The 24,556-nt window shown below is 31.7% G+C and overlaps 1 protein-coding gene across 3 annotated transcripts in view; it reads right to left on the reverse strand.

Moving 5' to 3' along the window:
• LOC127738883 (Golgi resident protein GCP60-like) overlaps positions 1-24,556 on the reverse strand; it is a 47,645-nt gene that overhangs the window by 14,870 nt on the left and 8,219 nt on the right. For all 3 annotated transcript variants that reach the window (XM_052250353.1, XM_052250352.1, XM_052250351.1), the window contains exons 3-6: positions 23,802-23,942; positions 22,395-22,508; positions 20,918-21,005; positions 2,018-2,315 (exon numbers count right to left, since the gene is read on the reverse strand). In XM_052250353.1, the coding sequence (XP_052106313.1) occupies positions 2,018-2,315; positions 20,918-21,005; positions 22,395-22,508; positions 23,802-23,942 (641 nt within the window). The remainder of the gene's footprint in view (positions 1-2,017; positions 2,316-20,917; positions 21,006-22,394; positions 22,509-23,801; positions 23,943-24,556) is intronic.

The raw sequence follows: 24,556 nt of genomic DNA on the forward strand, positions 1-24,556 counted from the left end.
TTTGTAAACCGGAAGTACCTAGTTGTCTCCCTTATTTTGAGAACAAGTACAAATGTATATAAAAACCATATATTTTTAGAATCAGCGTAAATTAAGCTATCATCTGACAGCAAAATTGACATTTTAAATTGGAATTGAATATTTTTCTATCAAAAGATGCACATTTTGAATGGAAAGACCTTCTCTGAACATTTGGTTTTTAATTCTTTATGTATTTTTGTCATTCTCATCTGAGATCACCCCCAGTTTTTGGTTGGATTCATGTCACTATGTTTTAAGATTTCTGTGTAGTGTTTTATGGACTGATGCTTGTCTTCTCATTGTTTTCCTTTTTGGCTATAGTAATGTCTGTTTTTAAGTATCTATTGCCTTCTTTCTTTCTTTATAATTATCCACTTTTATAATGATCCTTATAATCTTAAAGTAAAATAATGTTCCACAACCAATCCCATGCTTTCATAAAATAAATGTCTCAGACTTGTGTTATATTGAACTTAAAACAAGGAAAATCCAACTAACATTATGACAACTATTAAAATTGCCTACTAGTCTACTAATATATCTATATAGATATTTTCATGCAGTATTGCATCATTAAATAGTAATAAAATGTTTTATATGTAATCTTTTATGAAAGCAGTTGAACCTGAGCAATATCAATCTCAAAATCTAACAAAGGCATAAATAGCCCTAGGTAGAATTGAAAATGCGCCCAACAGTCATAAGTTCAGAAGTTCACAACTGTATTATTTTGGGTGTAACAAGCTTATGAAACTGCCTTTTTTACAGTAAACTGAACTAAGTTCAATTGTCAGCTGAATGAATTTTTACATGACCGACTTCATATATTGATTTTTTTTATTATAAAATCCTGACACGTCAATAAAAATCATTTCTTACTTAAGCTCATGTTATCTAAACGAATAACTGATAATGAACAGGAAACATAATATCGGCTTTAAAACGGTTGTATGAATTCTAGATGCTGATAATGAATAGAATTAAAGGTCGCACACTGGATTCTTTCCACAATTTAGTTTCATATATATTGATATACAGGAGGAGGTATAATGAGAGCTGAAATTGCAAAAAAAGTAAACTAATTTAGACTTTCAAAAATACGTTAATTTCATCGATAAATGAACATGTGGAAATTTAGGTATTCGACCTAAAGAAGCCATTTCATGCATAGTTTTCGGTCAAAATATATACGAGGAACAGCTTTACCCAAATAGATATTTGTGCAATGTTGGGATTCAACATGCTTTTGCAGTAGTTCAGAAACATAAGACTGTGTACTGTGGATTCATTATTATTCGTTGGATACCAATTTTCGTGCATTTCGTGGGTACAGGTGAACCATGAATTTAAACGTTCTACGAAATACAAATTTCTATCAGGTTGTATGCAGACATTGGCAAAACCACGAAATCACGTATCCACGAAAAGGCAAGTTTTCCGCAATCCATGAAAAATTGGTACCCACGAAATGAATGACTCCACAGTAATACCTGATTTAAAATTGGACCATTCTCACAAATGAATTAAGAAAATTACTTCATGTCATGCTCTATGCTCATTTTGACATAGGTAGGCATTATATTTGTCGATATTTTACATTGAGCGTTAGCGAGCTGTAAAAAATATGGTCAAATGTAATGCCTACCCTTGTTAAATTGAGCATAGAGCATGACATGAAATTATTTTGATTCTAATAGGACAAAAACTGTATTTTATTGGTTGAAGAACACAGCTTTGTTTTCAAAGCAAAACAAGGATGTCATATTAGAATGAGCTTCAAAACAAGAATATGGTCAAAACTCTAATTTGGTATATATTTTGAAAGGTTCAAACCGAAATAAACATGTGATTACAACTTCATGATGATCTTTCTTAAACAAAAACTTTACATGATAGGGGTCAGACAGATGGACAGTCTCTTTGACATATTCCCCATTTCCATTCTCAATTTTAGACTTGTAAATATAATGCCCCTTGAATTGTACGGGTACAGTACCTTCTTTGTTGCCATTTGTGTCTGGTTGTTCCGTTGGGACTGATGTAGGACCATTAGGCTGTTGTTGTTGTTGTTGCATTTGTTGCTGTTGTGCTTGTGTTATTTCTTTTGTTTCTGTTTTCGTTATAACTGTTGTTACATTAGGATTGTTGTTAGTTGTTGTTGTTGGAGCAACAGAAGACATGTTCTGTTGTAACTGTTGGTACTGCTGTTGTTGGTGGAGTAACTGTTGTTGATAAACTTGTTGCATGTATTGTTGGAAATGCTGTTCTTGTAACTGTCGAATCAATTCCTCTTGCTGGAAATTAAAAAAAAAAAAATAATTATACTTTTAAAAATAAAAAGAAAGCAACTCATCAACAAAATAAATTAGAAAAAAATAGATATGTTGAGATTGAAAAATATACACTGTCAAAATGCACTAAAGTACATGTCATTAATGCTATATAGACATTAACAAGTTGTTTTCAAGGATTTGATGCTTAAGACAGAAAAATATAAATCTTAATTACACATTTGGAGAATCATCATCTAATTCTTCTAAAATCATCAAGTTTAAATTAATTCTGTCCAAACATTCACCATGAAAAATCGACATTCTTTTACAGGCAAAAATGGTTTCATTGAAAGCACAACTCAAAACAAGAAAACATGTATCTTTATTCTTACATTAATTTGATGTGTTGCATATTATCTCAAGAAAATAATGTATTTTGAATTTCAGTGATTAACACTCCAACAACATTTTGTTCCTTACAATAGCATCTTAGAATACTGAATTTCTGTATATATTTATGTATGCCAGTTCAGATTGTTACCTTTAATTTTAATCACATTTATGCTTTATGTACTTCAGAATGTATCCTTTAGTTTTTAATCACATCACATTTATGCTTTATGTATGTCAGATGTATCCTTCAGTTTTTCATTACATTTATGCTTTAAGTATGCCAGTTCAGATTGTAACCTCTGGTTTTTAATTACATTTATGCTTTATGCATTCCAGTGCAGATTGTAACCTTTAGTTTATCATTACTTTTATGCTTTAAGTATGCCAGTTCAGATTGTAACCTCTAGTTTTTAATTACATTTATGCTTTATGCATTCCAGTGCAGATTGTAACCTTAGTTTATCATTACTTTTATGCTTTAAGTATGCCAGTTCAGATTGTAACCTTTAGTTTTTCATTACATTTATGCTTTAAGTATGCTAGTTTAGATTGTTACTTTTAGTTATTAATTACATTTATGCTTTATATATGCCAATTTAGATAAAGTAACATTTAGTTTTCATTATATCGATGAAATAGTTCAGTGAATTAGAGACTAAACTGATCAACTTTGGCTACAACCATCCTAAAGGTTTTTAAATAAGGCTCCTTGAAAATAACAGATATGTAATATGATCTAGAGAGCAACATGTTGTTGTCATATCACATTTGATTCATGTGCCAAACTTTGAAATAACATAAACTCAATTTGAAGGAAAAAAATCCAATTAATTTTTTTCAGGATTAATGTTACCTTGTACAGCAATGATGGAATATTTCAGAACTGCTAGGGACATTTGAACTATGCTTGTAAGAAAACAATTAGAAAAAGCCTTTTACAGTGTAATTGTGAAACAGCCTTGGTTAAATTACTTCCATTAATCCTTTTGTCAAAGAACTCCAGTGCAATTAAAAGTGTCATGTTACAGAAATACTACTAAAGAACTGAACCCAAGTTTAAGTAGTAAGAATTCAAAATGTAAATGAATTTTTGTAACCCAATCTTTTATGGTCAAGACTTAATTAGTATGAAAGAGTCGCACTGTCTTTTTTTTTTTTTAATTGCAGATTGCATGCCGTCTTCCTGATGAGATCTTGACTTGACATTATCTTCTCATATCATCAGAACAGAATTTACCATCACAAAACAAACAATCAAGCTTTATTACAAAATCCAGTATTGTAACAGCAAGACTTTTTCATTATGGGAAGGAAGTGCTATCTTTTGTCTACACTGAGCTATTAAAGACCAAAGTTGACAATGATAAATGTAAAGTTTTTCGGAATGATTCCATGGACTACAAATAATGTACTTTTTCCTTGAGTATAATCAACTAAAACCTAGTACGGTAGTCAATACTGTATGAGACAATGTATTGATTTACAAACATAGGTTCTTGTACAGAATAGTTATTTTACTGTCTTCTTCCATTATATAATGCATCAATAAAAATGTTCCATGATTATCATATATACAGTGCTAAGTTTCCGGTGATAAAAGCTTGCCATAATACAAATTATTTCAACCATAAGGGCTGTCAACTTATTTTTCATTTTAGCCATCATCAGTGTTAAATTTCAAGCAATTATATAGGATTTCTACAATTCCCGTGCAGAAAAAATAGCATGACTTTTTGTAATTGCTGTATAAAATAATAAAAGAAATTGTAACATGCACGAAATCCTTCTTGGATTTAATGTTTAATCAAAATGTTACACTATTATTTTAATGGTTTACAAGTTCGTGTCTTGTATAAGTCCTATAAAACAAAAACAAGACTGCATATTTTCACCTCAGCAAGTGTCTTACTAGCAGCAGGATGAAAGAAGTCCTGGTGGTCAAATTTCTATACCCTAGCTACTTTTGGGGTTGATTAGAAATCATTACCCAAATATGAGGATAATTGATTTCAATCTTTTAAAACATTAATGCAAAAATGAAAAGAGATTCCCATCTTTCTTCAACAATGTGCTTCCCTTTAACAATAAATGGGGAATGTGTCCATGGGACACAGATGATGCCCCCGCCTGCATATAACGTTATAAAGGGACATAACTCAAGAAATATAAAAGTGACGCTACCCAAATTTGTACTTGATCTGAGTTATGTGGTATTAAGCATTTTGTATAAGTTTCATAACATTTGGTTGAGGCAAACTAAAGTTTGAGAACAGAAACGAATATTTCAGCAATTTTTCCATTTGTAAAGGGCCATAACTCTAGAAAGGTAAATGTGACGCCACCAAAATTCACACTTGATCTGTGTTTTGTGGTAATAAGCATTGGGTATAAGTTTCATAACATTTGGTTGAGGCAAACTAAAGAAAGAGAACGGAAACAAAAATTTCAGCAATTTTTCCATTTTTAAAGGGCTTAACTCTAGAACGGTAAAAATGACACCACCAAAATTCAAACTTGATCTGTGTTTTGTGGTAATAAGCATTGTGTATAAGTGTCATAACATTTGGTTGAGGCAAACTAAAGTTAGAGAACGGAAACGAAAAATTCAGCTATTTTTCCATTTGTAAAGGGGCATAACTCTAGAACGGTAAAAGTGATGCTACCAAAATTCAAACTTGATCTGTGTTTTGTGGTAATAAACATTGTGTATAAGTTTCATAACATTTGGTTGAGGCAAACTTAAGTTAGAGAACAGAAACCAATTTTGGAACGTACGTATGTACAGACGGACAAGAGTAAAACTTAATCATAAAAATTTCTTATAAGTCTCTGATTAATAAATAGTCACAAACATCCTTTGCCAACATAATAACATCTCTAATTTAGATTATTACTTCTAATTTTGGAAAATTTTCATAAAAGTTCAATAAAACTTAATGATTTACCATAAAACCTGTCTGACACATGATCTCTAATAATTTAATCTAGTTTTCCATTGCTTTTTTGCATATATCTTTACTTTAAAAATACTTTTAATTTCACAGTCAGATCCTCCATAATCAATAAATAAGTGAAAGTCTCTCAAGGAAGGCATTTACAAGAATCTAATCAGTTTTATGGACCTGAAGTTCAAGAGTGGGTCTACATAAAGATAAGATATGTTTCCATATATAATGAAAACTATTGATTCTTTTTAGTTTGAGGCTTGTTTGAGATAATATCTTTACCTCATAACTATCTTTCTTTTTTTGTCCAATAAGAAATAGCAATTCCAGGAAAGAACAAAAACGTGTGTTTCGGTACCATTTTTGCACAACACAAATACCTCTTGATTACTGTACATGTATATTTATCCGAACATGTCAGAGATTTTATCATTGTCCACTTACAGTAATGTAATTCTTAATATTCAGCACTTTATTTTAACTTTGATGGATGGTTGTCTCATTGTCTTATTGGCAATCATACCTCATCTCCTTATTTTTATCTAGAGGTGATTTATTCTTATTTTACAGAAATATTTGCTCTATATTTTCATCTCCCACCTGATAATGGTGTAAGGAAATATTCTGATTTCTTAATAGACCCATTAGGCACAAAATTGTCTAGACAATACGATATTTATGTCATGAATGTTTCTAAAAATGTACCTTTAAAAAACAAACGTTCATTACTGCTTAATCAAATACTTATTGCATTTATTCAATAACAGACCTTTTGGACCAGCTGAGCTAAAAAGCAAGTCAGTGTCGTTTTATTGTTCTAATTGAGAATATATTGTAGGTAGTTTTGAAAATACATTAAATTCAGAAAATTTTGCAATGTTTTTATTATTGCAAAATTGTGTTGGAATAGGTTTGAAAAATAAAAAAAACTTGCATGTAAAAGTTTGATAGCATTACTTGAATGCAGCATTATGGAAACAGAGGCATTGTCACCAGAAGCAAGCTCAGAAGTTGCATGCATTATTAAAGCAATGTACCAACGGTAAATGTGCCAAAAATATTGGTACCAATATCAAAGTTTAGAAACATTAAAAACTTCGTAAGGGTTCCGCGGAACCCAGTGTCTCGCCTACTTTTTCTGTTAATCGCAGGCTCAACAAAAATGAGGAAGTAAATCAATAAAAATATTCCTCTTGATACTATCTTTTGATTGTAAGAAGCTTCTGTCCAAGTTTGGTAAAAATCCAGGATAGTTTATGAATCTAATAAATGTTTAATAACTTTAACTGCAGACTGAATGTAATGTTAACTGGAAGAAAAAAAAAATCCTTCTAGATACTAGCATTTGATCATAAACAAGCTTCTGTCCAAGTTTGGTACAAATCCAAAATAGTATAAGAACGTTATTAAAATTTTAAAAACTTTAACCACAGAGTGAATGTGTTGTTTCCTGGCAGAAAATCTAAGTCCATTTAAAAGCAAAATACGGAAAAAATGGATTTATTTTTTTACAAAATTTCCTGCTAGATACTAGCTTTTGATCATAAACAAGCTTCTGTCCAAGTTTGGTACAAATCCAGGATAGTTTAAGAAAGTTATTAAAATTTTAAAAACTTTAATCACAGAGTGAATGTGTTGTTTCCTGGCAGAAAATCTAAGTCCATTTAAAAGTGAAATAAGGAAAAAATGGATTTATTTTTTTACAAAATTTACTTCTGGATACTATCTTATGATCATAAACAAGCTTCTGTCCAAGTTTGGTACAAACCCAGGATAGTTTAAGAAAGTTATTAAAATTTTAAAAACTTTAACCACAGAGTGAATGCAATATTTCCCGGCAGAAAAACTAAGTCCATTTATAAGTAAAATACTGAAAAAATGGAATTTTATTTTTACAAAATTTACTTTTGAATATTATCTTATGATCATAAACAAGCTTCTGTCCAAGTTTGGTAGAAATCCAGGATAGTTTAAGAAAGTTATTAAAATTTCAAAAACTTTAACCACAGAGTGAATATTTGTGGATGCCGCCGACGACAACGACGCCGATGGAATATAGGATCGCTATGTCTCGCTTTTTCGACTTAAGTCGAAGGCTCGACAAAAATCTAAATGCCATGGTTGAATATTATACTGTGAATTCATTTATTTTCCTGGATACCAATTTTTGTGGATTGAAGTCAATTTGAAATTTTGTGGATAATTGATTTTGTGGTTTTGCCAAAGTCTGTATACAAGTCAACACAAAAATTTGTAATTAGTTGAACATTTTTAATTTGTATAAAATTAATCTCTGTTTGGTGAACCAACGCCTGTGAGAATCATTTTGATAGAGTCCCTAAGTGGATACCTTGGTATGCAGGGTTGTCAAATTATGCAAATGAATGCAACATTTAAATAATACTCAAAATTGACAACAACACTTCAAATGGTCTGCAATTTTATTTGCTATGGTCTACATGTTTCTTGCAGGCGTCATCAGGACAATTTTCATACAGAAATTAATTACTGAAGTACTCAAAGTGGTACATTGAATAAGACGTTGTCAAGGTGAGAGAAACAATGAAAAGTGAAAGTAGCAATAAAGAGTTATAAATAGATAAGATAAATACGGAAAAATAAAGTTTGTTTACAATGTAACTTGAGTTCGTTTTACTTTTATATGATACATGACATTGTTCTAAAGGCTTGGTATCTAAATGGACGAACTTCCCGTAGTTCCTACCACTTCGCAAGGTTTCTCTTCCAACCTGGCCATTGTTGGATGTTACTACTTCCTGGCGCGTCGGCAACAATGAGAAGGTTTTGGTCGCCGCTAATGGAAAATAAAATTGTCAAAAATTGTTCCCTTGTTAATTATTTGGTATATATATAATTTTTTTATCGTCTGCTGTAGTTGGTCTGTTTAATGGTATGGTTGAAAATTTATAGTTCATTTATGTTCGGCACCAAGGTATCCACTTCAGGGACTCTATCAAAATGATTCACACAGGCGTTGGTTCACCAAACGGAGTTTAATTTAATATAAATTTATTCATGAACCCCTGCATCCGAGAGGAACCGCCTTGCTACAAGCGCCGATCTACAGGCCACCAGCGTATACATGGACCAAGGAATATTCCATATGTGCGACAAAACAACAACTGAACCAAAATGATCAAGATTTCCAATACCACCTTACATACATGTACATCTATAAAAGATAGCAGAAGAAACGTACAACACACCACGCGGCTGCCGAACATAAATGAACCACAAATTTTCAACCATGCTTAAGTTAGTGTAAAAAAAACCTAATCAAAGATACAAGGCTTATAATTTTGTACGCCTGACGCATTTATCTACAAAACTCTCGTTAGTGATGCTCGAATCAAAAAAGTTTAAAAGCCAAATAATGTACAAAGTTCAAAAGCATTGAGAGACAAAAATTCCAAAAGGTTTTGTAATATGCAGCTCAAGTAATCTATTCATGGAGTAGAAAATCCGAAGTATTTTGAGACATTTGAAAAACTGCATATATTTTGTAATTGGTTGAACATTTAAATTTGTGGTTCTGATGTTCCATCGAAATCAATGAAAAATAAGTATCTAACAAATAATTATGAATCAAAATTTCTGTTGATTCATTTACTTTTGTAGATGCCAATATTTGTCAACAGTGGAAAAATTGAATTTTCATGGATATTTGATTCATGGTTTAGCCAAAGTCTGCATGCATACAAGCCTATGGAAAATTTGAACTTCATTGAACATTTAAATCCATGATTTACCTATACTCATGAAAATTGGTATCTCAAGCATAAGAATGAATCCACAGTATTTAACTTTTTTTTTTAATCATTCCCACATGTATAAAAACAAGACGAAAAGCTAAAATCGTGAAAATCGAACTTGACCTGTAACTTGTCATGAAAAAACAATACACCAAATATCAAATCAATATCTTCAAGCATGAAGAAAAAAAGTCTGGAAAACTGATTTGCCGCACTGATGGATGGACAAACTAATGGACAGAGTGCAAACCTTAAAGTCCCCTTAGACTTCGTCGGTAGGGGACTAATAACCAATAGGTGCTAATAGTCAGTAATCAAAGTACATGTATTGATTTAATCATGTATTCATTCAAATATAAAACTGTTTGAATAAATCATATTAATTTTACATGTAATTGATTTTATTTTTCCATTTATTGTAAAAATTCTATTTGAAAAAAATTCATCCACTCACATTTCTCAGCAAGTTTTTGTTTGCAAAATACATGTATAACCTTCAATACTGCATGAATCAATGCCAAACAATGTTTTTGACATGGCCCTGTTGACCTTTCACAAGTGGTAACATAGACATATATATTCAAAATCTTAAACAATTACCTTTTTCTAATAATCCCCCAAAAAATTCTCTAATCTACACATCAAAACAAAATAATTTCCTACACTAAATAGAAATTGATGTACCAAAATACATAACAATGATCTAAATATCCATATTAAACAGAAAAAGGGGTACCAAGAGGATATATTGATCTAAATTTCCGTTAATAATTGATTGAAACTGAAACACTAAAAATCGTAACACACTAAATATTCCCTCACGGAAAGCCAAGTAATAAGAGAATACTAAGAGCTTCATTGATTTGCACTTTTAATTTTATACATTTCTACTTTGTAATCATTGCTGCTAATTACAACACATGTTACACGTTACCTGAAACATTAACTAAAGAAACTGTTAATTATTTTCTCATTATTTGTTAACATAAAAATATCAATAATAGATCGTTCAATATTCAATAAAATTATGATATAATATAGAATATGAAGTTTACCTTACTGGCGAGATAACAACAGTTTACACCATCAACATTTCTGTTTAATGACCTATTTCCTCCTCAGAGTCAGCAACATAATCAATAACCATATATGGGGGAAATTTCAAAATGTACAAATACATCTCATAAGTCTAATAGTTTTATTATTTTCCAATAATATCTACATTTGTGTGTAAATAACTGTCAAATCCTGTCTTTTTTTCAAATAACTTCAGAGCTGAAACAACTGGATATTAATTTTTTACATCTTTTCTTTTGAAATCAGATATCATCTATTACTTTAATTCAGCAACATAAAAGATTTCGTTAAATTTTTGAAACCATATATCATCAATTCAATGTATGAAGCCTAACATGACAAAATTCACTCATATCAAGTTCATAGACAGGATCTAATTATGATAAACTAAGCAGATAGTAACGGCTAAATATCACAAATTTACTGTGATGTATTTTTCATAAGGCTTCAAAAGGACTGTTTTGTTTCAGCCATTTCATAGAAGATGAAACAGGAACTGATTATTATAAATTAAGCTGATAGTAACAGTTTAATACCACAAATTTGCTATGATGTATTTTTTAAAAGACTTCAAAATGACTCCATAGAAGATGAAACATATTTAAAGTCATACCAGCCATTTTGGATGATAGCAAGTTTCCCTACAAAGCACATGTTCTTGGCTAAAATCTTGCAGACAAGTCGAATGACATATGATCTGTCTGAAAAATTCTGAAAAGAAACTTTCCTGGCCATGTTTGCCGAAGCCAGTCCAGTAGTATTTGATAACATGGAAAAGATGGTGTATTTATTCATGTCACAAAGTCCATATTGACTTAACAAAACCCAATTCAAAGGAACAGCACATTTATTGTTGTTCTTCATCTCAAAGTCACAGCTTCCAACATGGAGCAAAAAGGTCACATCCCACTGATTTGATTGATTTTTGATTTTTGGTGTTTTAACGCCACTTTTGGGCTATTTGGTGGCGGCCAGTTTTTATTGGTGGAGGAAGCCGGAGTTCCCGGAGAAAACCACCAACCTTCGATAGGAAAACTAACAATCCTAGTCAATTAAGATTGGAGTCGAGTGCACCCGTATGAGCGGGGTTCGAACTCACAACCTCAGTGTTGACTGGCTAGTGATTACAGTAGTAACTACTTTGACCACTCGGCCACCTAGGCCATAACCACATCCCACTGCAAATTGTAGACAGTCCCTTTATCATTCATATAAATGTAACTGTACAGACACACATAACAGATAGACAGTTTATTGGTGAATGCCAATTATCTCAAAATCATAAAGAGGCTTCCAATTTTGAACAAAAGGTAGCAACCCACAGCAAATTGTAGATAGTCCCTTTATCATTCATATAACTGTACGGACAAACACAAGACAGATAACTGGTGGACGCCAATTACCTCAAAATCTTAAAGAGGCTTCCAATCTGGATCAAAAGTTAACAACCCACTGCAAATTGTAGATACATTGTAGTCATACATTGTAGTCCCTGTATCATTCATACAACTGTACAGGCAAAATTAACAGACAAAAGCTCATTGGTGGTTGCCAATTATCTCAAACTTTGCTTTGGCAAAAGGTTACACCCCACTGCAAATTTAAGAGAGTCATTGTATCATTCATATAATTGTACAGGTAAACACAACAGACAGACAACTCATTGACAGGTGCCAACTATAAGCATTTACTTACATTCACTATGAAAGGCCAAAAAATTTTTTTTTAGATGATCACCCCAGTGAACCCACCCTTAACTTCCTTTTTTGTTCCAATTTCATTATCTGTTTGACACTCTGTTTTTATCTAAAATTCATAGGAATTAGAGTAAATTATTAGTAAGACATTTCAACCAAAATCCTTCCTCCCAATCCAATTTTTGTAGAAGAACAATTTGTTTTATTTGGCCTAAGGGGCTATTAACTGAATTTTCGTACAACTTTCCTAGATGACAGATTCCATTATCAAAATCAAAATAGATGACACTGTATATTAAAGATAATCATTCTATGGAAATTAAAATAAATTTTGTAGTATATCTAGAATCAATGTTTAATATTACAATAGCATATTGATCGCTCATAGTAGGGATATAACTCATTCATGTCACTTGTATCAAATTATGTACTTCATAAGTCTTTTAATGTCGGAATCAATACATATAACTGTACTCCCAGGAAGACGACTAATGAAATATTAGAGGCTCATCACGTCAAGTAAAGACGGATTATCTATTACATCATAATTAAATTTCAAAGTTTAAATTTATGTAGAACTTTAAAAATTGGTTTCTCCTTTTATTATTTTGCTTTTTTTACAGAATATTTAAATCAGCAAGATATTTTGGTATTGGCCACAGACAAATAGATGTCACTGAATACAATTAAAAAAATTTCTTTGGAAATTACAATGTAAATGAATTTTGAAACTTTAAGTAAAATTTAATCGTTAAAAACATTCTGTGGAATTTAGAATGTTGATGAATTTAGTATACTAAATATTTAATCCTAAGCAATGTTCCATGGAAATTACAATGGTGATGAATTTAGCAAATTAAAAAATTTAATCGTCTGAAAGGTTTTGTGTAAATTTCAATCTTGATGAATTTATACAGAATAGTAATAATCATCAGATCTAATATAAAAGATATGATATTTACAGGTTTTATGTACTGATTACCAGTTTTTCTGAATCATATCATAAAATATTGACTATAATTCGCCATTCAGAATCTAAAGAACTATGGGTAATTTCCTACATAATACCGCAAAATGAAGATAACATCATCTCATTTGGATGAATTTCCATTGTTTTTGAAGTTAATAGCCAATCACAATGTTTTGGCATACACTTTTCAAAATATTACCCAGAATGCATTAGATACTGAATTGGCAGTTCACAAAATGAAGCTGTTTGTCAGGTGAGCACCATTAACAAGGGGATACAATCATAGGAAGAAGAAACAAGAATGTGTCCATAGTACACGGATGCCCCACTCGCACTATCATTTCTATGTTCAGTGGGCATTGAAATTGGTGTCAAAACTCTAATTTGGCATTAAAGTTAGAAAGATCATAGCATAGGGAACATGTGTACTAAGTTTCAAGTTGATTGGACTTCAACTTCATCAAAAACTACCTCGACCAAAAACTTTAACCTGAAGCGGGAAAGACGGATGGACGAATGAACAGACGAAAGAACGGACGGACAAACAGACGCACAGACCAAAAATATAATGCCCCTAGGTGGGGCATAAAAAATAAATCCTATTATCCTGCTATGCTATCACACAGTTGGTAAAAAGAAGCGGCCTGTGAGACCCTTTGTCTGTTTCCATAAAAAATCATCAAAGCTTAGTCCGAAAATAGTTTGAAGAACAGTCTGGACAATTTACAGCTTTGCTTATTGTAAAGACACCGATCTCTTGCTAAAACCTGTACATGTGTGATAACCTCTATTTGTCTTTTGGTTATTTGTGTTGATTATATACAGTTTTCAGTCTGATTTCCATGTGGAAATATTTTCCATGTTGTAGCCAAAAAAATTACAAAATAATTTCAGAGAGTATTCTATGGCTATTTACATAATCTCATAGAATAGAAATTGTCTCTTGGAGGTGTACATACTTTTTCAATAAAAAATATACTTAAAAGTTGAAACAAAACCAGGCAAAGTAAAACATGTTACAATATATATATATATGTACAAATTTCATCATGGTTTATTTGTGGCAAGGTTAACTTGTCAGACAAGAGAAATATTTGTTTTTATTTTCTCCACATCTTTAACAAACAATCTTTAAATCAGGTATGGTAACTAAGGAGCAAAATATGGGCCTTATTGTCCTTTTTCCTATTATGAACACTTTTGGTATTAAGCTCAGCCTGACTTTTCAAGAGGTAGGAAGGAAAGGGCAATATTCATTATAATAAGTAAGAAAATAATGTTTTTAGAAATATGTGTGAGTTTTATCTAAAAATATGTTTAGTTCAATTCAAACTACAACTGTACAAAATATAAACAGTAAAAAATTAACCAAAATTTCATTTAATTTGCTGTTATCCAAACAATTATTTTCAGGTCTATAATAAGTTATCGAACAAGGAAAAATGTAAGTGCCATCATTAAATGAAACAACAGTGACCAGATTTGCCTTGAGAGTTGTACTAGGAACAAATTTGGCTGATCATAGAAACATGAAAAGACTAATAGAAAATGAAAGGATATGGAGTAAATGTACATGGGACAAAATCGCACAAAATACATAGAAAACATAGAAAATTATCAATGAACAGGGCTTTTATTCCTGTTCTTCATCTTGACAGTCTATAAAAGTTTTGAATAGATTAAACAGAAACTATCAAAGATCTAACATTACTATCAAATATTCAAACCCCCCCCCCCCCCCTCCCCCAAAAAAAAAGCAACAAAAGCAACTATTGACAGAGTACCTGACTTGGGACAGGCTCATGTAGAAACAATTCCTTTCATTCAAAAAGGGGTATCTTATAACTATATACACTGCAGCTGTGCTATTTTCTATTGACAGAGTTCCTGACTTGGGACAGGCTCATGTAAAAACAATTCCTGTCATTCAAAAGGGGGTATCTTATAACCATATATACTGCAGCTGTGCTATTTTCACAGTCAATTTGCATTGACCGTATATTCATTTTTGATAAACAGTCACTGACCGTATATCGCCTTGTTTATGACGTTGAGAATGCGTTTCTGTAGAGTTTTATTTATGACGTCAATAAACAATACAGGTTTGCTGAAATTTTACGTTGTCAGCTCTAAATTAAAAAAGGAAGGTTTTTACCTTAAATATTTCATTTGAAACAGATATAGGTATATCTATATTGTGCCTGATATTCATATGAGGAAGACATGATCTATTAATCAGTTTAATTGAGGTCTAGAGCTGACATGTCAGTAACTGCTAGTAGTCTGTTGTTATTTATGTATTATTGTCATTTTGTTTATTTTCTTTTGTTTCCTATTCTGACATCGGACTCGGACTTCTCTTATACTGAGTTTTACTGTACGTACTGTTGTGCGTTTATTTTTTCTACATTGGCTAGAGGTATAGGGGGAGGGTTGAGATCTCAAAAAACATGTTTAACCCCGCCGCATTTTTGCGCCTGTCCCAAGTCAGGAGCCTCTGGCCTTTGTTAGTCTTGTATTATTTTTAATTTTAGTTTCCTGTGTATAATTTGGAGTTTAGTATGACGTCCATTATCACTGAACTAGTATACATATTTGTTTAGGGGCAAGTTGAGGGACACCTTCGGGTGCGGGAGTTTCTCGCTGCATTGAAGACCTGTTGGTGGCCTTTGGCTGTTGTCAGCTCTATGGTCGGGCTGTTGTCTCTTTGACACATTCCCCATTTCCATTCTCAATTTTATAGGAGTTTCAGTATATAAAGAATAACCATACATTGTCTCGAAATATAAATTTTATTTGTACTCGACTCAAAACAGGATAGAAATGCTTGGCAAGGTTTTGAGGTGAGTACAAATAAAATTTATATTTCGAGACAATGTATGGTCATTCTAAATATAATAAAATGCTCCGCTGGGGCGCAGCTTGATACGACCGCAGAGGTCGAACCCTGAACAGTTGGGGCAAGTATGGACACAACATTCAAGCTTGATACAGCACTGAATTTGGATTGTAATTAAATATTTGACACAGCATAGGTTTCTGACACAGAATGAAAGAGGTCTAAGAACTTAAAAATTTTTAATTTATCTATTCAAACCATATCATTATTATTTGCTTTTTTATATAAATCAGAAATAACCAATTTAAAATGGAAAATTCTAAAGAAAAAAAAGGAAAAAAAATCCCCCCCCCCTATTTTTTGAACCCCCTTATGATTCATCAACCCCAAACTCAATCTCAGCCTTCCCTTTGTGGTATGGTACCTTGCAGTACAATTTCAGAGAGATGCATACACTTGAACACAAGTTATTGTCTGGAAACTAGAAAAATGCTTGTTTTTTTGCCCTTTTTGGCCCCAAATTCCTAAAATTTTAAGGGAATTACCCCCAAACTCAAACCCAGCTTTCCCTTTGTGATATGGAACCTTGCAGTACAATTTCATAAAGATCCATACACTTACACACAAGTTATTGTCCTGAAACTAGAAAAATGCTTGTTTTTTTTCCCTTTTATGGCCCCTAATTCATAAAATTTTGAGGGAATTACCCCCAAAATCAATTCCAGCCTTCCCTTTGTGGTATGGTACCTTGCATTACAATTTCAGAGAGATCCATACACTTACACACAAGTTATTGTCTGGAAACTAGAAAAATGCTTATTTTTGGCCCCTTTTTGGCCCCTTCTTCCTAAGCTTTTTGGTCAATTACCCCCAAACTCATTTCCAGCTTTCCCTTTGTGATATGGAACCTTGTAGTACAATTTCATAAAGATCCATACTCTTACACACAAGTTATTGTCATGAAACTAAAAAAAGGCTGGTTTTTTGCCCCTTTTTGGCCCCTAATTCCTAAAATTTGGAGGCAATTACCCCCAAAATCAATCCCAGCATTCCCTTTGTGATATGGAACCTTGTGGTACAATGTCAGAGAGATCCATACACTTACACACAAGTTACGTCTGGAAGTTACAAAAATGCTTATTTTTGGCCCCTAATTCCTTAACTGTTGGTACCATAACCCCCAAAATCAATCCCCACCTTCCTTTTGTGGTATTGAACCTTATGGTAAAATTTCATTGATATCCATTCACTTAAACTAAAGTTAGAGTGCGAAAACTAATGTGTCTTCGGACGACAACGACGACGACGACGCCAACGTCATACCAATATACGACCACAAAAATTTTTTTGCCGTCGTATAAAAATAAGGAGACGTGGTATGATAGCCAATGAGACAACTATCCACAAAAGTTCAAATGAAGTGGATGTAACTAGTCCGTCATCTTTTTAATCAAAATATGAAACAAAGATATGTTTTGTCTGCTTTAAAGCAATAGACAACTTTAGAGTTCGATGCATTTCCGTCAAAAACTTTGGTTTTAGTGAACATCATTCGTGCGTTTAGGGACATCGTCACTTCCGTTCCCATGTTGAGCGAGTGGTTGGAAAACTATGATGCTATATTGCACGAATTATTCGACAAATTAAATTCTCATAATTGACAATCAGCACTGCCATCATTAGGGAATTGTGATTAAGTACCTACGGAACAAACATTATTTCTATTTTATCCTGCACAATGACGATCACTAAGACCCTTTTTGAACGTTAATAGTGCAGGGATACAGGCGATCCCCTCTATCTGGTAAATGACGTCATAAAGGCGCACATAATTGACGAGTTTTTTCCGTTGAAGGACAAACTCGAAAGTGGTCTATTCATTTGGTCAATTATCATATTACAAAATGAATGTGGAGCTGGTTAACATTTACCAAGTACAATCGAACCTTGTTGTGTCCAACTCTGTTGTGTTGAAATACATTTTGATCATAGGAATTAAAAGAATTGGTCATGGCTGGAAAATATGACAATTTCCAGACCTATGGTCTACCATATTTCATTGCAATCACAAAAAGATTTAAACACATTTAAGTCACTGAAGCATGACAGAATAGAGAATCTTAGTACTTATATTTGGCATTAGCTGAAAAAGACTAAAAATTAAACAAATAAAAGTGAAACATTAAACATAATGAATAGGGTATTAAGCTGCTGATACCTTATTTTCAGTACCAGTATACAATTTTCATTGTATGCACTTTAAAAAGCACAGACACTGGAAACAGCAATCCTAAGTCTCGCTTTCGCAACCATTTCCTCAATTATTGTTGTAAAATGAGTCTTTATATATTTCAGTTTCATGAAAAAATTATCAAATTGATTTTAAACCATTGTAGGGTCATAAAAAGTCAAACTACATAAAACTCTAATGAGAGATTTTTGAATCAATAAATAACTTCCGTTGTAAATTAATAAAACATCAACTTCAGTAAATTAAACATCAGCTCTGTTGTTAAATTATTACAAAAATATTACCTGTAAGCATAACGAGTTTTATTACAAATTTAGAATATTTTTCTGTTTGTTATAAGTTTATTGAGTGGCTATCCCAGGAACACAATGTATTTTATGGGGAGGGGGTAAGGGGGGATGACAACACTTTTTTTTATACCCCATGGCCACTACCCACCCATAATTTTTATTTTCATTCATAACATTATTGTATTTGCTTCCACCCCTATTAATCACATAAAGAACAAGCATTCTGAGAGTATTGCATGGTAATACATAGTCCCCTACTGGGTAAAAATCATTATACTGACAAAATGCTAACTTGTTCTATAACTTGTCATGGTGTCAACAAAAAGTAAATATCATGTCAATATCTTCAAGCATGACTAAAAACAGTGGTGAAAACTGATTATATGAGTGAATTTTTCAAGTCCAAGGACCATAACTCTACACAAAATTATTAGACCGAAACAAAAATTTGAACTTGATCTGTAACTTGTCATGATAAAACTATATACCAATTATCAATCAATATCTTATAAGCATGATGAAAAAAACATTAGATATGATTAATAGTTCTCTAGAATTAGACATGATGTAATACAGTGTATATCTATTTTCAAATTATAATCAGATATAATTAATAGTTCCAAATATTTTTTTCTTTCATTTGTCACAAACTAATATAGATTTGTAACTTATCTATAAAATGTCAACAACTTTCATCTACACAATGTAATGTATTGAAATATATACATTAATAGAAATAGATTATTTTCTAATTAAAGGATTTCTCTTCATAATTTTTTTTTATATATATAGCATTCAGAAAATTAGTTTATACATTTTTACTAAATAACAAACAAACCTGTCAAAAATTTCTTTAAATAATTTAACAAAGAATGTCTTTAAAAAAATGAGTTATCTCCCTTTGCACAGAAATATGGTTTAACATAGTACTCTAACATTAGATATGGTCCAGAGTTATGGTCCATAACTCTGGACTAAATCATCAGACCGGAACAAAATTTGAACTTGATCTTTAACTTGTCATGATAAAACTATATACCAAATATCAAATCAATATCTTCAAGAACGACGAAAAAAAGTGTGGAAAGCTGATTTGCTGGACTGACGGATGGACAGACGGACAGATGGACAGACGGACAGAGTGCAAACCTAAAGTCCCCTTCAACTTTGTCGGTAGGGGACTAAATATCATGTGGTGTCCAACTTTCCCATACATTTTTTCCTAGGAACAACCCTTGATTTTTTTTAATACATATCTGTCATTACATGTCCTAATTCAGGTGTCAAAAGAATTTACATATTTAACAGTCACCCACAATTTATTTACCAATGAAGTTTACGATGTCTGTTTCCATGAGTGACAAATTTAATTAGGGGTAAACAAATCAAAAGGGTTAACGGTATTTTGGACCCTTAATTGACCCAAATATAAAGTCCATTTTTTCAAGTTATTGAATATCATGCGAGAAAGTTATATAGAAATTTTTTCTTGCTTTTCTTATAAGGCCAACAATAGAGATTTTTCTGAAAATTGACTTTGAATATGACTTCTACTACAGCACTACACACTTAATAATTTCATTTAATTTATTGTGCCTCTAGAATTTTTATTCATAAATACATGTCCTATTCATAAATTTGTTGTGTACATTCAGGTAAAGCTTTTGAAACTTCAATACCAATTTATGTTCATTAAAGCCTTTAAAACTTGTCTTCCAGAACCAGCTTCCCAATATTTATAGTGATCCTGGCATATTTCGTTTAGACTTCAATACAATCTCTTTTTTTTTGTTGAATTTGTCAAAGTTGTCAGTCTAACACAATTCCAAAGTATACTAATACAAGTATAAATTCTTGAAAAAAATTGTCAACCAATATTTTTGTGAAAACTGTAGATACTGCCTCTTTCTAGGTTTGCAAAAATCACTTCAACAAAACAAAACTTAAACTCAATCTGCAAATGTCTATGTTTGAACTATATACCAAATACTAATTAATTAATTGATACAGGTATCACAGAAAAGGTGAACAAAAAAATTTCCTTTGACTCAGGGCCACAATTTTTACAAGAATAGCTCAACCATTATGAAACTAACCTCAATTTGTTACTTCTTATGAAATAACTATTAACCAAATGTTCAATCTACAGAATGAAGCATTACAGAAAAAAAGTATGGAAAACTTAACAAACTTACAGAATGAGAGTTACAAACTTCTAGTCCCCTAAGGCTTCACAGTAGGGGACAATTTAACAACAGTGACTGTATTTTTGTCCAAAAAAAATGAAAATTTGCCAGAATCAAAAGATAAATATATTCCATTTCAAGCTAAATGTTAATTATGGGTTTTACTGCCACTTACTGATTTTACGGAAGGAATTTTATTTACCTGTTGTTTATTTCCTGGAGATTGTTGAGAAGCATATTGACTGAACTGTACTGCCGTCTGCTGATTTAAAGCTGTTCTTATCTGCATTCTGTAACAATAGAACCACAAAACAAGTGAAGTTCAGGAATAAATTTAATTTTTTTATCCATAACTTTAATTTTTATTTTTACCTAAAAAGTAGCAAAGTTTGAGATTGATTTATTAGAGAACAGAATTGCAGTATGTGAATAAAGTTAGATACGTCAATCATCAACTATGAAATACTTAAACAATAGTTGTTAAAACAAACACTAATCAAAGATACCAGGCTTATAATTTGTAATATCTTCATAAGACTACTGGATTGCACTTTTAAGTGTTCACGATAATAATGATGATGATGATGATGATGATGATGATGATGATGGATGGCTGCTTAACATCCAGCGGCAAATTAATATGCATATTCAAGACTAGAACATGTTAATGAATTATGAATATTAACCCTGCTATGTACTAGACTGACATGATCTCCCGCACTTGAGGCGAACACGCTACCACAAGACCACTGAGGCGGTTCTTAAGTGTTAACAGTGTAATTCTTGAATTCAACAAAAATAAAAGTCAAAGAAAGACAACTCTTGTTAATGCAACTGATGAATACATTTAAAACTTTTAAGGTGTACTTATTTTTTGGAATTTTCTTGGAAGACAGATAACAGCTTTAAGGAATTTGAATTTAAGAATTGAGAATTCAAGAATATGAGTCAATAGCTGTATAAGACAACATTACCTCTGCTCACACTATCACGTCAAATCTGAGTTAAAAACCTCATGTAACTAACAAGTTGAGTCAACATGCATACATAATTTTTTGTTGATGTGATCTCAACTTCATGATAAACTACCTTTTAACAAATACTTTAACCTGAAAGGAACTAAATGAACAGACAGATGCTTTAAACTTGAGGAACTACCACTATTATTATTATGGTAATAAGCATTGTGTATAAGTTTCATAACAATTGCTTGAGGCAAACTTAAGTAAGAGAATGGAAACTAATTTTGGGACGTAGATACAAGGGTAACACTTAATGCCCCCTACGCTGAGGCAGGGGGAATTAAAAAAGATGTGGGTCATATGTCAATCAGCAACCAAATGACAATAATATCAAAAGATATTTAGAGAGCATTATGCAGACTTTAACAATAAACTGGTGTCTTTACCATATGTCAAGCTCTAAATAGCCACTAGTTCTATAAAAGTTGTGAATAAACTAAAAAGATCTAAAAAATAAATAATCTGCCATTAACAAATGATTAACACCCAATTCTCCAAATAATGAAAAACATTAAGCTATGACATCAGTAAAGTCATTGGAATATCTCTGTTTCAACTGAGTAACATTGATTTCTTTACGTCTTTTTATCAAGTTAAACTGACTGATTGCAAAGAAATTTGTTAACACATGAATGATTTCTGTCATAATGATCTTACTCTTGTTCCATTTGTCTTTTTCTTTCCATTTCTAACTGCCTCTGAGCTTCTTCCTCCAATCTTTTTCTTTCTTTTTCCTCTTCCTCCCTTCTTCTTTGTTCTTCTGCTTCTTTTCTATAAAAAGTACAATTTTGAAATCTGCATATTTCAATTCTACTTAAACTTGACCAAAATTATTCTATTCCTTTTTTAATTACAGTTTCAGTATGACTAAAGAAAAAATATATTTTCTCCTACAGTGTCTTTTTTTAAAGACCTGTTATTCACTGATTGAAAAATAATAATTTGAAAAAAATTTCAGATAAAAAAAGTGGCAAAAATTTATTACATAACAATTATATCAATAAAGAAATGAACTTGTGATCTGTGAAACACCTGTCAGGTGTATGAAGTAAGAGGTGTCTAATCAGCTAACAAGGCCTAATTAGAACACAATTAAAGTGATACTGCTAAATCTTAGGCCAAAATTTTTTACATTATTGATTCATTATCATTTGTTGGGAATTTGAAATTCATGGATTTCCTGGGTAAACGTGAAATATGAATTTAAGAGCCCCGATGATATACAAATAACCTATAGGTTTGTCTGCAAAATCTGTCAAAACAAACAACAATGTAAATGTATCGACAAAAGTACAACTTTTCCTCAATCCACAAAAGTTGGTACCAACCAAAAATTAGTGAATCCAAAGTATCACAACCATAAGGATGAGACAAAATACTTAAAATGTATAAAATGTACACACAAGATAAAGGTGGATAGAATACCATTCCATAAATTTGTAATAATGCAATGTAGACAATAACAGTGAAGAAGATTTATGAAACTTATGTAAAATAACTTATATGTGTTGCTCATTTTTTTTTATGTTGCATGTGTAGTGTTTAGTAGTTTGTCTTTTCCTTGTTTTTCCTTTTTTGTCTTAATTTTGTTGGTCTCTCTTCTACTTATGAGTTTTGATCCCCTCTTTTGTATCTTCAGTCTGACTTTTAAACAGATGCAAGATAAGAAAGTTTAGTTCCCACGTGTAAGCTGAAAAAATATAGTGATAATGACACATGGCCTCCTATATGGCAAGTTAACCCTCTAAAGTTATATAGCTGATTAAATTTATTTGTGATATATACATGTAATATTTTAAATACACATAAAAAAGTTAACTATTTCTAAATGTTTTCAAATACACTAGAAATAACCCAATATCTATTACAAAATAACGTAAATAGCATTACATTAAATTGAATTAATTTTAATTTAACATTTTATTTTGATTTTTTAATTTCAACCTTAATTTAATACTGTAATTACAAAGGGATTTACTGTACATGTAATAAGTAAAAATGATATTAATTATAATTCTTTTTCTTCCCTCCCTTAGACACCAGTCAGTAAAAAAATTGACTTACTGCTTTTTAATTTTTTCCATATTTTCTGCTTTATGTGCCTCTATGTAGGGTCGTAGTAGGCCACACTGACTATCTACCAGTTTTATGAACTCCACCATAGCACTTTCTTTGGACATATCTCCTAAAGACTGCCATGCTTGCCTGTAAATCAAAACAAAAGCACTTTGAAAAAAAATCTATTTATAGGTTGATTGTATCGTGGATTGCAAAATTGGTGTCTTATTGATGTTCAAAGCACAACTAATTTCACTAATACTTAAAGAAAAATAAATGGAGAATGTGTTCATGGGACACAGATGATGCCCCTGCTTGCATATAATGTTATAAAGGGACATAACTCAAGAACAGTAAAAGTGACGCCACCCAAATCTAACTTGATCTGAGTTTTGTGGTAATAAGCATTGTGCTTAAGTTTCATAACAATAGGTTGAGGCAAACTAAAGTAAGAGCAGGGGCATAAAAATGTCATGTGTCAATTCATAACAAAAGTCTCATCACACACTTGACAAAAACAAAAGACAAGGAACAACACTTTTATTGCTGTTCTTTATCTCAATGTCACAATGAGGCCTTGCACATTAGCTCACAACTCGCTTTCTTTAGCACAGAGTATAAGATTACTCCTCAGTGTACTTGTAATTGGTATCTTTTTGTTCTGCCCAGTAAATAGCACAATAAAACAGTTACAACATCACATAACTAACTGCCTGTAGAATTATAACATCACATGGCCAACTGTCTGCAGAATTATCACA

The sequence above is a fragment of the Mytilus californianus genome, unplaced genomic scaffold (assembly GCF_021869535.1).
Source record: "Mytilus californianus isolate M0D057914Y unplaced genomic scaffold, xbMytCali1.0.p SCAF_4, whole genome shotgun sequence".
NCBI lineage: Eukaryota > Metazoa > Mollusca > Bivalvia > Mytilida > Mytilidae > Mytilus > Mytilus californianus.